Source organism: Haliotis rufescens, unplaced genomic scaffold (assembly GCF_023055435.1).
Source record: "Haliotis rufescens isolate VD_foot unplaced genomic scaffold, xgHalRufe1.0.p SCAF_1, whole genome shotgun sequence".
NCBI lineage: Eukaryota > Metazoa > Mollusca > Gastropoda > Lepetellida > Haliotidae > Haliotis > Haliotis rufescens.
Window position 1 is genome coordinate 82,789,784 of NW_025963779.1, and position 16,845 is coordinate 82,806,628.

Sequence of the window (16,845 nt, forward strand, 5' to 3'; positions counted from 1 at the left end):
GGCGTCCGAAATAATAACACTTTACATTCTATGTCCATACTCGCCTGTTGTGTGTCTACTGAGATATGGGACGCCGTCATATAAGTGAAATATGAACGCGACGTTAAGCCCTATTTCACCTCACCGTACCTCACTGAGATATGACATGGGTACTCAAATATGTGACTTAGCATTCCAGAGAAGTGGTTAGTCACCACTGTCCACATAGAATGGATGGCATGCCACCTGTTCTCGCCCAATGACCTTCTCCGGATACCGTCAGGTGGCTGCCATTGACGTGGCTTAATCAATACCCCTCCTACAATGATTCGCGCATCCTTCAGCTCTAGCATTGATTAAACCATTAGTAAGACAGGCGGGGGCACTTGCCCGACTGCTGCTTGCAGAACTATGGAAGTATATTCCTCGCAAGCAATCTGTAAACGTAAAGTAAATTTATTGTAAATAGTCATCAGCAAGGGAGCCCAACCTCTAAACATATTCACACAGGCCATGGAATAGATTTATTGATGTGGGCATATGTTTCTACAGGCTCAAACAATGATGGCATTCACTTGGCAGAAAGTGCCAGAAAGTTTACTGTTATATTTTAACTGGAACTTTTGTGTTGCTCTCGGCGGAAGTGTGTAACAAGCTGAGGTGTGATTGGATGGTTTGACCGCCCATTGATTAGCTTGACAATAAACTGGAGGTGGACAACGGTGAGATTGTGAATTACCGTCAGCAAGACCAGCAGTAGCAATGATCCCGCCAACATATCGACTTTCGTCACTCGAGCTTAGCCTATGAGAGTCTTTTAGAGGAGCAGGCGACATCAGTGCCGACCACACACGTTCAGAAGTCAGTGACGGAACTTTCTGCAGTGAGTAGCAGAACTCCTTGCCAGTGCTTGATACAGTCGATAACCTTGTCTCTATTAATTACACGATGCTAGCACCAGTGGGCTGATATCTAATTACGAACCTTATCATCCAAAGTGGTCTTTGTTTTATTCATCCATAGATTCTTTTTAGCAGATGGATTTATGCCTCGCTGTGATGCTAAGCCACTGAAAGACTGTTTTCACTAAAGATTGGTATTTTTCATTAAACCTGCCTGGACAGAGGTGTTTGCTCAAATTGCAAATTAGTGGTATATGCACTCTGATCTTTCTGTTTTATTTCTATTTCCTTTTTTGTGATGTAATGGAGAAGGCAACTTTTTCGATAATATGATTTCAATGTGGATATAAGAGGGGGCGATCGTTAATCATTGATCTGTTAATCAAACACAAGAACTCGATGTCTCTCGGAAAATTAATGATGCATTGAAAACTGACAATTTACACTGAAAACGTTCTCAACAGGAAGCTCTCGGGGCTGTCGATTTAAGGATTTCAAACTTTTCTTTGTGATCAAACGGATTTGGGATTCATTATCAACATATCCACAGGATGGTCGAATCCAACAACACAGAAGACACGGAGGAAATTTTGTTGATAAGATTCGGGGTATGGAACCATACAAGTCACTCAAACCAAACGACTGTAGGACCCCTATCCAACCCTACCCCGCCGGGTCTGCCGATGGTGGCCCCATCCTACATAGCCCTATTCTCGTCCTTGTTCTGTGTGGTTGGCACGGTGGGAATCCTTGGGAACCTAATGGTTGTATACATCATCTTGGCAGACAGGAAGATGAGAAAATCTGTTACGAATATGCTCATCCTGAACCTTGCTCTGGCGGACTCTCTGATCATGCTATGTGGCATCCCTGAGATTGTTCTGTTTATGATCAACAAAGGTTGGCTTCTTGGACTGGTGATGTGTAAGTTCCAGAGGACTGTTCTTGTATGTGCGCTGTACTCATCGGTGCTTACCTTGGTGGCGGTCTGCATTGAAAGGTATGTTGTGCAGATACATAAAACAAATATAATCTGTTGGAATGGGTACATAAAAGTACCATTTGCACAGTTTCCTTAAACATTCAAACACTCGGGATAACCTCATCAGCTAAATATTTACTTTATTTCAGGTACTACATAACTAACAGTTGAACATATAATCATATAGGTTGTTTTAGTATCATCATTTTATGTTATCTTTTGACAAGGAATCTGAACACTTCATCACATACAAAGCTATGCTCCATAACGTTCATACATATTCATACATAAAGCAATGTTTTCCAGCATTTATAGTCTCCAACGCATTCACCATACAATTATTATTAAACCGTGTACAAAATCACTATCTCTAGATATAGAACACAAAATTCACACTAAATTCAACAGTTCTTGTTCTGACATCAAATTAAATGAAACATTTGAAACATATTTATGTGATGAAGTATTCCCCCAGTTCATTGCCATAGTGTATGTACATCATCTTATTGGATCACGACTCATCTTTTAGGTGTGTTGCACAGCATTAAGTGCTAACGTAATGGACACCTACAAACTAATGCCTTAATCTAATCACGTATGGTGGTCATCCCAGACAAGACCGTCTCTGGTACGGTCAAAGGACGTTTCACGTTCCCAGACACGGGATCGCTGAGAATGACATGACCGATTACTTCAACATAGTTTAGAGGTCATAGTATAATCTCTGGAAATGTTTGCATTTACTAAAATGATATTATCCTTCCGAAAAACAGATCCACTTGGTCTCAAGGATTGTAATGACAGTTACCAAAAAAGGAATTGCTTCCGTGGCCATAATAGAGCACAGGTTAACTTTGAAACGCAGAATATAGAAATAGTGCATTTTAGAAAATCCCTAACGTAGGTAGTTATAAACATCCTCTTTGAAACTGATATCCTTGTTACCAGTATTGATGCCTCAATTACGGTATACGTGCATTTTGATAATGTTAAGTTTATTACCGTATAAAGGCCACAGGCCCAATCACATTATACTCATAATACCTCCACTAATTACTGTTTTGCATCGATATTATGTCACGTAGCATATCTGGCTTCACATGTTTTACTGTGTTTCGTTGGCAGTCATTTTGTAACAGTCTGATATTCATGTTTCTATTGTTCTTACGAGTACGTAAATATGCCATAGGTTATCTGTGCTCTTTGTTCAAGTGACCTGGTTTGTTTTACTCCGCTTTCATCAATATTCATACACATTCACAGCTGGGGAATCCAAGGATGGAACTCACGCATTGTATCCACTAGGGGGATCGGACCCGGATCTCCGGTGTCATGAACAACTGCTTTAACCACTCGTCTTTAAGGGTGGAAATCGACAAATTAGATTGTTTTGATCCCCCATGTTGAATTTGTGAGAAAATGTATAACGTTTGGTAAATACACGGGACTTCTGAACACGGTAATGTTCAAAGTAAAGACACAAACAGTTTCAAGATCATGCCTAGTAATCAACTTAATTTGAGTAGTATGACCTCCTCGGGCCAATTCAACACCAAAAATCAACCAATTTCTGAGTTAACATTACTCTGTAATTCAGCATTAATATAATATATGAAAAAAACCCCCACATGTTTATAGTTTTCACAATCCTCTGACTTCAATGGATTTCACAAGAAGAGTCACGGACATCCGAAGTCAACTGAGTATTAGTAGTCACAGGGGGGACAAGGGTTGATATGTACTTAGCAGGAGACAAAATTGGATTGAGTGAGCATACCTTGTTCGTTGATTGTTTCCTGGACTTTGTTGATAATATCAACCACTGGTTTGTCTGGCCCCGATTCAATAATTTCGAGGCCGCCTTGATATAGCTCGAATATCACTGAGACCGCCGCCGAGATACACAACAAAATAACACCAAAGGTAGTTGTTCTGTTGTAATGGCTCCTTTTGGGAAAAGTACCCGAACTTCATAAGAAACGTGAATTTTCCATGGGGTAAGATGCCACACTAAGCTGGCCTTATCAGCAACAGATGGTTAGGTGATGTAGGTCACTTTAACATGTAGTCCTGGTAGCGACCTCTGTGATGACATGACCTTGAGATGATCACATTTATTGCAGCAAGGTAACACAACACGTTAAATAAAAAAATAGATGTAGACAGAATAACTGAAAAGTGGACTAATTACATAACAGCAGAAACGTTTTTGATGTTTTATGAGTAGAGGCAAAAAAGGGTCTATTTGAAAAGGGCAAACAAGCCGATTGTGCCTAGTCAATATCAAATTGCTACATCTAAAAGGTAGAACGTTTATGTGTTTCCAAGAAAAGTTGAAACAGAAAGCATTAACTGTTTTCATCAATAAGCACCTATGGAGTGGGTATATATCGGTCGATAAAATTGGTAACAAAAAACACATTGCACTTAACAGAAAGTGTGTGTGTGAAGGGTCGTTTAGGGGCATATTGACATGAACTTATCAAGGTAGACTACATCCTGTAAGTTGATCTTGTTTGTCCCTTGCCCGTAACGGTAAAACGGTTCTGAAAATGACAGTTAATTTGCACCCAACCTTTACAACTTGCAGATTATAGAGACCTCTTAGTGGGCAGATGTCACGAAAGGAATGTTACTCTATAGGAATATAATACATTTCTATTCGTTCTCTTATCTTTGGGGACAGCCACTGGAATAATTGGATACTATGTCAAAAGCAATACGTGAGTATTGAAGCTGATTTGGATCAAGTCGAATGTTACCACGCAGATTTATTATCATGAAATTCCCAACGGTACGTAAACAGACAGGAATATATGAATTATAAGTGATTAGTTGCCAGTAAGATTTGGATACGTGGAATTAACATCAACTGTTTTAGTATGGTTTTAATCTGATGGATATGATAAACACATTAGACCTATTTCATAAGCCCGGAAAACAATATTTACAAAAGAAGCGCCAAGCCCCTTTCCATATTCATAAGAAATATCTGACAAAAGCAGAGTCGATTTACGATTCTTACTACGTCAGCCTTTGGTGTTTACATTTCCCAACCTTAGAGATACAATCGAGCATGCTCTTTCTACCAAGATTTCAAAGAGCGTCATACGACTCTTTGGTCAAAAGTTGTTTTATCAAGGTTACAAAATTCAAGGTCTCTGTAAAGATTTCAAAACGTTTTATGGTGGACACATGTATGACATTTCCAAGTTTGACGCATCAGTGCCAAAAATGATGTCCGATGCAATTCCCTATTTTGACATGTACCATATGTTCCTTTGTATTTTCCCGGTGAATACTTGACTTGCATTTGCATGTGTTTGTAACGGCTGCCACTGGTGGTGCAAGATACGCTCACCTTTTCGCGAACACCTGGTATCATCACTATTTGATAGTGATTCATAAACACATGCTCATGATATAGTCGGAATCGTACAATCGACTCTCCTTTTAGGAGAGATGTTTATTGAATATAGAAAGGGTTTTGTCGCTTTTATTACTATATCATGAGCATATGTTTATGTAGCACTATCGGATCACACCAAGTCTATTTTGTTTCCATAGGTTTGATAAAGATGAGAATTATGTCACTCTATGTGACAATCTAATATTGTTCAATACCAATATGAATACCAATACTGCATGGCGTGTGTAATTTAGTTTATACCTATTCAACAACCGTATTAATGCATTAAGTAATCATATTTTTTTATTTCCCTTAATTGCACTCTAGGTAGTATTTATGTCAATCGGAGTGCATTGCACGGGAAATAAGAATATGTATTCTGATTACGCCATAGGTTGTCGGCGCCATGCAAACGATTACAAATACAAAAAGGGAATGCTGTGTTTCACATGGCGATCTGAAATATCAACTTAATTCTTATGCGCCTAACGCCATAGTCCTATATTGAGCAAAACGCGACTATTATGAAGAATGCAGTATGTTCACCTGTTAAATAAAATGCGTTAATACGGCTTAATGTTGAATAGGTATTAACTAAATTACACACGACATACAGTATTGTTATTCATATTGGTATTGCACATTATTAGATTGTCTTAGAATGTTTACCACAGGACAATTATATATGACACAACCTCGCTTAGGATAATGAGCGAGTTTCGACATTAATGTAAACATTTGTTTTCCACACGAATCATACCCATTCGAAATAATTGGAAATTGTGCATTTCCATTAATATCAATGAATACAATTTCGAATGTAAGGAAATGGGCATTTGAACCTAGTAGTTATTAGGATGCGTTCATATTTTTTATAACGACTGGCAGTTCTTCTTATCGGCCTCGGGGAAATGCATAGCAGACATATTATCGATATTTATTTTTACCAGTCAATTAATTGAAGCTGACATTGTTGAACTCACGTCCGTATTGCAGAGATTTATGACTGAAGGATTCCAATTTACTTTGACAGGCTCACGATGACATATTGTAACTTGGGTAAACATTCAACATCGTTCAAGGTTTACGTGATAATGATCAAAAACAAAGTGAATGGGTGAGTTTTAACGCCGCTTTGAGCAGTATTCCAGTTGTATCACGCTGTGGGAGGAACGCCTGAAGTGATGCAGGTCATGGACATTGACCACTGATGAAACCCACGAGCATTGGTATGATGCTGACAAACAAACATAATCCGGGCGAACCGGGATTCGAACCCACGATCATAACATTCTGGCGTGCCCAAGGGACGCAATTCTTCATCTTGAATTGTGGTACCTTAGACGACTGGCCACCCGTGCCCACGTGAAAACTAAGTAGTGCAATAGAAGTATGTATTAACAAAGTTGCCTTTTGTCGCTTACGCTGGTGGAACAGACAATATTATTTGCATAGTGAACCCATCGTGACGGAGTATAACAAGTTGATAATTATATGTTATGTCATGTTTGAGGTAACCCAGTTCAATTTGATTGATTTCAACTTCATATGCCTATGTTCAAAATAGAATAAAACATCCGTATCGATGAAGCATTTGTAGCTCATGGTACAAATATTTGCTTAATTGCGCAACGTATGTTTCGGGTATAAAACTGATAACTCACTCATAACTGACTGCCAGTTGCTTCAACACAAGTTGAAACTTCAGTCAGATTCTAGACAGGTAGAAGACAGGTGTAGAAGATGCGTTACAAGTGAGATGCACGTACTTTGCATCCCCCAGGTAGGGAGAACCGACCAGCGGAGTTACTCGATGTCGTGAAACATTGGTCCTTGTGATAGTAGGAATCATAACACATATACTTACCTTTTATAGTACCACACAACACAGGCTAGTATGTAGACATTACACGTCAACCCCAGAGAATAACCAGCCTCCATTATCCGCCGAAAAGAATAATTATTCTATCGTAACTCTATCTTCAAGTATGGAAATTCCAATCATCTGAGCTCAAAGTGTGCACATTTGAACGTGCACCTGCACTTTTGAAAATAACGTCAACGTCAACTTATGTCACTGAAGTCTATAAAAAATGGGCCTGTTTCACAAAAATACAACGTCAACGCCAGAGATCAATCAGTCTCGATTATCTGCCGAACTAGATACCAAGGGCATGAAAGACCAAAAAAGGCGGTGACAGAGACATGAATGGATCAATGAAACTCAGAACCACGTGATCCTAATGACCAAATGTCCTTATCACTTGACGATGCCTTTCATGATAAACGGGTTAATGGGGTGAGGTGAAATCGGGTTTAACGTCGCGTCCAAGATTATTGCACTGATGTAGGGACGTGCATGCACGTGTGTGTGTGTTGCTGCTTGTACTAGTCCGGACTGATGCCGATGTATAGAGCTGGCTCACTGTTTAACATGAATACACCACTCAGACACAGTGTACTGACTCCGAGCCGACAAGTCCTTGTTTTAGCCTTAATACCGAGCGCCAGACAGGTAACAACAAGTACCATCTTTTAACGCCTTTTGGTATGACGCGGCCGGGGATCGAACCCCGGACCTTCCGCTCTCCGGGCGGACGCTCTACCATTAGACCACGGAGGCGGTCTGGCAATGGTTAATGAAGAAGTAGGCAAGTAATTTGTTTCAAAACATCGTAAATTAACTGGAACATGGTATAAACAAGCATGCAGTACGCTAACGGATAAAGAAACATGACGTATTGACGAAGTTAACTGATAAATCAACACAACAAACACAACACAACAAACGGACATACAATGTACACTATGATTATGATTATGATTATTATGTACAGATTAAAATAAAAAAATGCAGCAAAGTGGATTTGGGTGATCCTGGCACAGTCAGGCTGGTTAGGCTCATCATCTCAGGGCCCTTGCCCCCTCTACACGCAGCCCAGACAGTGAATGGAAGCGTTGCCTAGTCAAACCCACCCAGAATGTGAAGACTCCCCAACACTGCAGCCTTCTACATTACCCAGATTGTCAGAAGGGCTGTATTCCTGGTAGCAAATCCGGGTACCCTTCCAATATCAGTCAACAGATTGGTTTTTCCCGAATCTTGTCAATCACATTGGTATCAAAGGAAACAGAAAATTCAATAATATAAATGATTTTATTGGATTTATCAAAAAGGACAAGGTCAGGTTTGTTAGCCTGGATACGCCTGAGGCTGTATATGGGCATATTCCAAAGAATTTTGTATTTATCATTTTCCTTGACGCCCTCTAAATATTGTGGGTCGTACCATGGATGGACCGCTGTGTGAAAACCACAAGCATGGCGAAAACGGTAATAAATAATCGAGCCCCTCAATGATCATGTCTCTTAAGATACTGTGTTTGTGCCAAAGCTTGGTATCCACAGACAATGAGTTGGACAGTCTCATTAAATTCATTACAAAATCTACATTTCATATTTACATTCTGATGCAAAATCACACATTGACGGTTTCGATGTGGATGTGACTGGTCCTGATTAGCAAACAGAAAGTCTTCTGTGTCACTTTTCAGGCCAGCCGACCTCATCTTAGCGAAGGACTCCGCAGGGATGCTGACCCTCTCAACACACTGCACATAAACTCGATGCAGTGGCCGTTCAGATAGCATCTGGGCCGATTTGAAATGGCACTTCACTTGGTTGACACTCATTTCAAAGGGGCGCGAGAAGGTTTTCATATCCACTTCAGCCATTCCAAGCTGGGTGAACAGAGGCACATTTAAAATAAGTTACTTGCCCAGGGTGCCACCACAAGTTTTTTACTCGTGTATTTCGGGTGTATGAACGTATTCGTGTTTCCACCATCTAGTCGTCTACCATCGGACGAGTGGGTTCTTTTGAGTGCACAGGATGTATCTACTGTACAGTAGGGGTAGTGTAACATGTAGTAGACTAACGGACATAGTAACACAATAAACTAACGGATAACGTAACACAAAGTATGCCATCGTATATAGCAGCATGCAGTATAGTAATGGATAAACGGGAAAAACTAACATCGAGATAAAGTATTATTGACATATTGTTAACTAACAGACAATCGGATATAGTAACATCGAAATGTCTTATCGACGCAGTTAACGGATATAGTGTAGGAATCGGTTAAGAAAGTAAGCTATCACGAGTATAACTTAAAAATACAAAATAATCGACACATCTAGAAACACCACCAAAAGACAAAACTTCGTAGTATAAAAAAGAATGTAGTATTACACGATGCAACAGACAAACACATCTTGATCTGGTACATGAGGAGATATTTTATAGGAAGTTAAAAATTACATTACTGTAACCTGCTCAGAAACATTGCCATTACGCAAGCTATACGATCATATCATTCCCTTGGAGCCAGTTGAATATTTACTTTAAGCATTAGCCTTACCATGCTGAAGTCACTGGGGTATTTCATAGCAGGTGTTGTCGGCTTTAGGACGAGAACCAGTGCTGTCATGAATACAATCATGATTACGTTGAAAACTTCTCACGGGAGAAAATCAATTATCACCGCCATAAACTGTTTTTATTTTTTAACAAATAAGGTGCAGACATACATGGTCATTTCTCAAGGGAGTGTGGCCCTGTTCTCTGCCATATAAAAAGCTGCAGTTCAATTATTAATAACTTTACGGTTCGTCGTGTCAGTATAGATGTATGTGTCAGTGCCAGTATTAGAATAACGGTTTGAAAAATACGAACTATCATGGGTCGTTTTGAAAGCAAATATGAGAGAAGACAAAATTACCAACTAGTGCATCAAACGTTTAGAAACCTGGAATTCTGTACAGGATAAATTCATTAGCGCGTTTGCTCGTATTACTGGATATAGATATTTCCTGGAAAACTGAAATAATTGGGCCAAAAATCACAGGTATCCGTAATCATTAACCAACGGACAACAACAAAGGAATGATTAATTATATACGGATGAAATTACCAACAGGACAATATGCGACATCGTAAAGCCAAATGAGCTTCGTCCATTACTGAACATTCAGTTTCCTGCGGAGGCGTTTGGGATATTTGACCAACATGTATTTGTATGTTGTTTTACAAGTAGGGCTCACTAGGTGTTCACTTATTTGGAAATCGAATTCGGCTACAGGCTAACAGTCACTATAGACACAAGTATTTATTGTTCAGGTACCACGAAGATCCGTGACTCGGCATCACACGGGAATATGTCAAGACTATTTGCCTTGAAAGTCTTTCTGAGGACTTTAGAGACGCTTAATGCCCGGAGCATCATCAAAACCCTCTAGTACTCCCTCAACGCAACTTATTATGTGAGCTACTGCATAAGGATTTGCATTCGTTTTGTCATGACGAGGCTACGTGACGCACAGTTTCCGTTCTCGTTAAACGTCCAGACCTCGTAATAACCTCGGCGTTTAAAACATGGGGCCTGTTCTGGAAATTGATATGCTTATGTTGAGTAGGTTGTGGTTCAAAATACACTCATTCAGTCAAGACTTAAAGTCCTCAGTCCCATTGCAAGATACTGTCTTGCAGTTTAAGTTGACATATCCGAATGTTTATGGCTTAGACATGTCCTTTCAAGCAAAATAAACAAGAACTATATAACTATATTCCTGATGATGTTTAATGCCTTCTCCAATACGAATTTTTGCAATATTTTAATGCGATCAGTAGACATGAGAAAAAGTTCAAGCAGAGATAGTGCTCTTTAGTGGGGGGTTGGGGGGTTGCGGGGTTGCGGGGTTGGGATAAGAAGCAGTTTTGATGTCTCGGCCCAAACATTTCTTTCGTAGTTGATAAATGCTTCTGAGCTGATGATGAAACTCGGGTACTTCAGTCTACCAGCAGAAACATCGACTGCGGCATTGGACGGAGGCAATGTTTGGAAATTCTAACGACCCACGTCAAAAATTCATATGAAAACCCTCAAGATGGCTGTTGTATTCAGCCAGGATGTATTTGTCGTCGTCCGTGTAGTTGACGGAAATAATACGCTATAGACGCAGTTTTAAACACTAATAAAAATAGATGAGTCTTGGCATTTTCTTTATCCAGCACCTGCTGTAAAGAGCAATTTGGTACATTTACTGGGGATCATTCTGTCAACGCTATTTGGTTTAGTCTGTAGGCAGACTATTGAGTTTTCTTGAGAATTGAATTAGATTTCCCTTTGATGAGGAAATTGGTATCCTATCAAGAACACGAGGGGTAATAATTACAAAATGTCTTTGTATACAGTAAGACATCATCAAAGAAGGCGGTTTTTACAACTGAATTTGTAAATCTGCAAGCTATTGGCCAATAGATGAGAAGCTTTACATCCCATAACAGGTTCCTATGATGGATATTATACTCAGTAATATTCTATTACCTCTCACGCATGGGTGAATAGCATTACTTTCTACGACATGTAAAAATGATGGGTTTTTCATCAACGACTACAAATCTAAATGCCAACTACACCGGAATGAAAATATTAAAAAGGCTAATTTAAAATAAACGCGTGTAACATATTTAGTTACCATATGATTACCAAAAGTACAAATTAGCTACCACAGTAAGTTGTGAATTGCGCAAAGGATTAACGGTCTTCGATTCATTATGTTTCCAAAACGGCGAGCAATTTCTGAAATGTTCTGAGCCTAACAATTATGGACGACAAGCATTTTGCAAATGACGTACATGCATACACCATCAGGATGAATCCTTCTACGCCAGTGGGGTCAAGGCACTTCAACACCGTTGTACATTGAAGAGGATTATGTTGAAAACGCATATTTGGGTTCAAAACTTTTCAGCCGCCCGTCGTACATTTATATCGCCCCCGCAACATACCAAGGGCAATCAATGCATTGTCTCACAGGAAATATGTTTGTGTCAGAATAATTATAATTGAAACGACACATCGGCGTTGCGATTAGCATGTTTCTCCGTGTTGCATAAACGTTCATGTAGCTTGAAAAGACCGGTCGACCATGTTTAACTGTCAACTGTCTTTGTTTCATAAACCTCAACCAAATCTGTACAAATTATTACGATATACGATAATTAACGATGACACTCTGTCTATGACATGGGAGAGTATAAATACACGAGTGTTTTCATGTCTGTAGATAATTGTCTGCTGTCTGGTATGGAAGGAAGATGTATGGTGCTTAGACGATATGGCTCGTCTGAAAGAAAACATCTAATTGTTTCAGTCTCACTTTTCGTCTATGATGACATCTTCGCTATTGCTTTCCGAGGTTTTGGATTTTTAATCAAACACATATTTTCGTTCATCCGCACTAACTTAGCGTCTACGTAAACATCCAAATACATGTATACGTATCTTTGACACGGTACCACTGCATCAGATCGTGGATTTGTGTCAGGTGAGGGCCATAGTCTTAACCCCTAAGGTTCTCATGTTAAGGGACCACTGCATCAGAATAGTGAATATTGGCTCCAACTTTGATGGCAGTGGTGTTCGTACATGCACCAATAAACACTTGTCTTGAAATCCATAAGCCCGGAAGAATACTGTTTGGTCAGGTAGTATGTTAATCCGACATTTATCACTGGAATGAATAGTTCGGATTAACAGGTTCTTTCCACTGTAACATATTTAGTAACGTAACATTTCACTTACGTATACTTCATAGGTAATTGTTAAAGACAAAACTTCATAATCATAAGAAATTATATGTTAATAGCAGAGTTCATTGCACGTTTCCGAATATATCATAAGCATATCTTTGTATCAGGTAAGTGTCTCCTGTCCCAAGGTGGCACAATCACAAACACTTACAAAGGCAAATCAAGTATTCACCTGAACAATCAAGGGAACATAATGGTACAATGAGAAAATAGGGAATTACATCCACATGAAATTGGTAACTGATGCGTCAAAAAGCTTTACGAAGTCTTGAATGTTGTAACCTTGATGAAACACATTTCTAAAATTCTCACAGAAAGAGCATGCTCGATGTACCTCAAAAGTTGTGAAATGTGAAAAGAAATTGACAACTAGAACGTTGAAGTGTTGCCATTCTGTCTTGTGGATAGCTGAGACTCTTTGTCAGATGTACAAGCGGTACATGTATTTACAATCAAGCTATGCACCTTTATCATGCTATGCTCCTACGTAAAATAGTTCTCAGGATATAATGTCATACATCTTCTATATTGTCAACTCTATTATATAAATATGTGGTATGTATTCCACACGTCATGTAATCGAATGTAACCATGGGCCGTTGGTCTACATTTACCGAAATAAAGAGAGGGCATCTTTCTTAAAATATCTTGAACATATAGATGTAAGTTTATCTAGTTGTATATCAAATGCCCCATGGATCAAGGAATGAAGTTTTTCCTTACGTTTGCCGTGTGGGATAGTGATGTATTGCGTGGAAAAATCAAATCCTTTGAGTTTTTGAGAATCCACGTGACGTGGTTTTAATTCCACTTGTCTCAAACACCGTCTGTTGAATATAGAATGTTCTTCATTGATTGGCCTTTATTAAGGATTATGGTTTATCTTTGAAACAGGGATTTAGTGCTACATGTAGTGGACCATGCAGCATATCTCTCTTTGTTTGGATGTTTTCGAAACTTTAGAATCCAGCAGAAAACAAGAATGGACATGTCTTCGGCCTTTGGGATCAAACCAAAAGTCGACAGCAGTGAAGCATGGTTTTATGAGATTTCTTCCCCAGTTAACATTTTTGCCTTATATTATGTGGTATTATTTGATATGTCACTTATAACGAGTTCCTGAAACAGACAAATCGGTCTCACCGGTGTCCTTTATTTCTTTTTAGTCCAGGTGGGTAAATCAGTGGAAGGGAAATGGCTATTTGACCGTTATTGAACGATATCAGATGCTATACATGAATGTACATGTATACATTTTACGTTTTGGTCAAATTGCCTTGTTTTCACTTTGCTAATCCGAGCAGAAATTCCGATTTCAAAGCAACATCAAGACCGACACTCTCGTGTTGATAATTATTATGGTGGGCTCTTACTGTTTGTAGATTCATCAATTTTCCACAAAAACTATGTGCTTCTATGACCTAACTCTAAAGTATCCATATCAGTATTCTTAACGTTAAATAAAGGGGAACGAGGCTCCTCCCAATTAGGAATCCAATGTGATTTACAATTCTTCAAAAAACAGTTTCTTGCAATCCCAGTTCAAAGTTTATTGTCTATATCAATTTTGTAGTTAATAATAACCTCATTTACACAGACAATGTCTAAGTTTGATACATGGTGTTAATTATATTTTTGTAAAAATAGGTAGAAAAGGGTACCGGACCGTGGTGCCGTGACTTGTTGTCTCTCTTTTAATGGGTTTTGATAAGAACTTGATGTGCTCTATTCTTAGTGACTATTTCCTTGGAAACAAAACGAACACTATCGCAAATTGTTTAATTTCCTTTCCCGTTAAAGAATATCAAGCACGCGGTTGGAATGTGAGTGTCACTGCGAGATCCCACGTTGTATCTCTCTGAAACTATCTAATCATCGAGAAGTGACAATACTATACAGCTACATACTGGTGGTAAAATGACAACGGCGCCAGGTTTCGCAACAAAGGAGATGCATTTCCTGCTCCGGTGACAGCTACTGTCGTGTGTGGCGACTTACCAACTTTGTTAGCTATATACATTCTATGTCTGACGATTAGAAATAGAAGTTAATCACTGAGCCGTGGATGAACATTTCCATACAGGAGGACAAGGGTAATTAGGTAATTGTTCACTGAATTTGGGGAATGAAGGATAATTCTCAAAGGCATAAGTTCCTTTTTCGTCTGTCAATAACATAGAATTTAACATAATATGTCACCAAAGAATATTCCGTTTAGAGTCTGTGGCTAAATGTTTCCATCGTGTATTAATTCGGTTTTAAACATATTGTTTGAAATGACTCTAATCAAATTACACAGTGGAAGTCATCAGTTGTGTGCAGTAACTCTAGTAACTGCCCCCCCCCCCCCCCCCCCCCCCCCTCGGCTCCAAATACAGAGCGTCATTTACCAAGCAGAAGTCATCCGCCATCGGCGTCCAATAGTTCAGCCACCCCGCGAAGATCGGGTTGATCTCCAGTAACCCATGCTTGTCGTAAGACGTTCGTAACAAGCGGGATCTGGTGGCCAGGTTCTAAATTGCGGAACAAGATAGCCGTACTGTATTATTAGGTAAATGAAACATCTTCTCTACCGTACGAGAATGTTTCGATTTATATATATTGGGGTATAGGGATAGACATATTTAAAGCTGAAGCTACTACGTTCATTTTGTGTCATTACCAAATGGCGACAATTACAGATTTCACCAAAGTATTAAATGTCCGAGACCCGCATTACTTCGGGCTTTCCTCCAACATCATGTTGACATGCCGTGCTATAACTGAAAGCGGCGTAAACCAACTCATTCACTCACTCACTCTCCATTATCAATTACGTATTCTACACACCTGATAACCCGATCCATGTCACGCAACAACTTTTATTAAACACATTTATTACATCGATGATTAAGCACACTATTCCCGGTTCTGCACTAACGTCGTGACCATCAGCCTGTCAACATATTTTTGAAGGCCCGTGTCATGTGGTACAATGATTAAAGTTCGTTCGATCCCTAATGGTGGTAATATAACTTAATGTGTCACATTTACCTGTTTCAGTGTGTGGCTATTTCTTTCTGATTCTTTGCAGAGCTATTAACTAACCCAGGTGATATGAAATGTTAAACGCAGCATTCACCAATATTCCATCTATATGATAGTGGCTTGAAAACCCCACAAAGATATAAATATAGTTCATTTCGTTATTACGATTACGTTAAAACGAACATTTACATAGGAATTATTACGCAACATTAGTACGTAACAACCGTCAGGATGTGAAATGATGTGCTCACCTTTTCAGGAACACCTGGAGTCATCACTATTTGGTAGTGATTTATAAAGGCAATAGTGATTTATATTTTTATATATCAAATAGGTAACAGATGGTAATCGATTGTTCAAAATAAGCCCACATACTACATATGGCACACAGGGAACAGTATATTTTCATGGTGAGGGTCATCTGTTCTCAATATTTTGAAAGGCATCCATTAGAGTCCCAAACTGACTGGCATCGTCATCCCATGTAAGCAGTCAGATCCTGAATTGTGGCCTTGGGAATGTGCCAACTGTCGAAGGATCTTTGATTGTTGCTGACGTGCTTGCAGTCGTTGAATCAGTGCATCCCATAAATGTTCGATTGGGTTTAAATCTGGAGCCCCGGAGGGCCATGGCAGGACCTGGATGATGTGATTCCTGAAAAAGGCTGTTGTCAGTCTGTCCGTGCGAGGTCAGGCGTTGTCTTGTTGGAAAAAGTCTGTTCTACTAGTGTAGGAGATCGCTTGCCACATAATCACACGACCACCACCAAATCGTTCCACTTCCTGTATGCAGTTTCGTGTACAACGTTTCCCGCGACGCCTGTAAACACGACGTCTACCATCAGCACGGCGAAGCATAAAACGTGACTTGTCACGAGACCAAACTTGTGT

General features: G+C 39.4%; 1 protein-coding gene across 1 annotated transcript in view; it reads left to right on the forward strand.

The window, feature by feature from the left end:
• The first annotated feature begins 360 nt into the window (after positions 1–360).
• The window catches only part of LOC124136911 (neuropeptide receptor 15-like), a 66,870-nt gene continuing 50,385 nt past the window's right edge, over positions 361–16,845 (forward strand). The window contains exon 1 of the mRNA XM_046502968.2: positions 361–1,881. Coding sequence (XP_046358924.1) covers positions 1,433–1,881 — 449 coding nt within the window. The 5' untranslated portion in view covers positions 361–1,432. The remainder of the gene's footprint in view (positions 1,882–16,845) is intronic.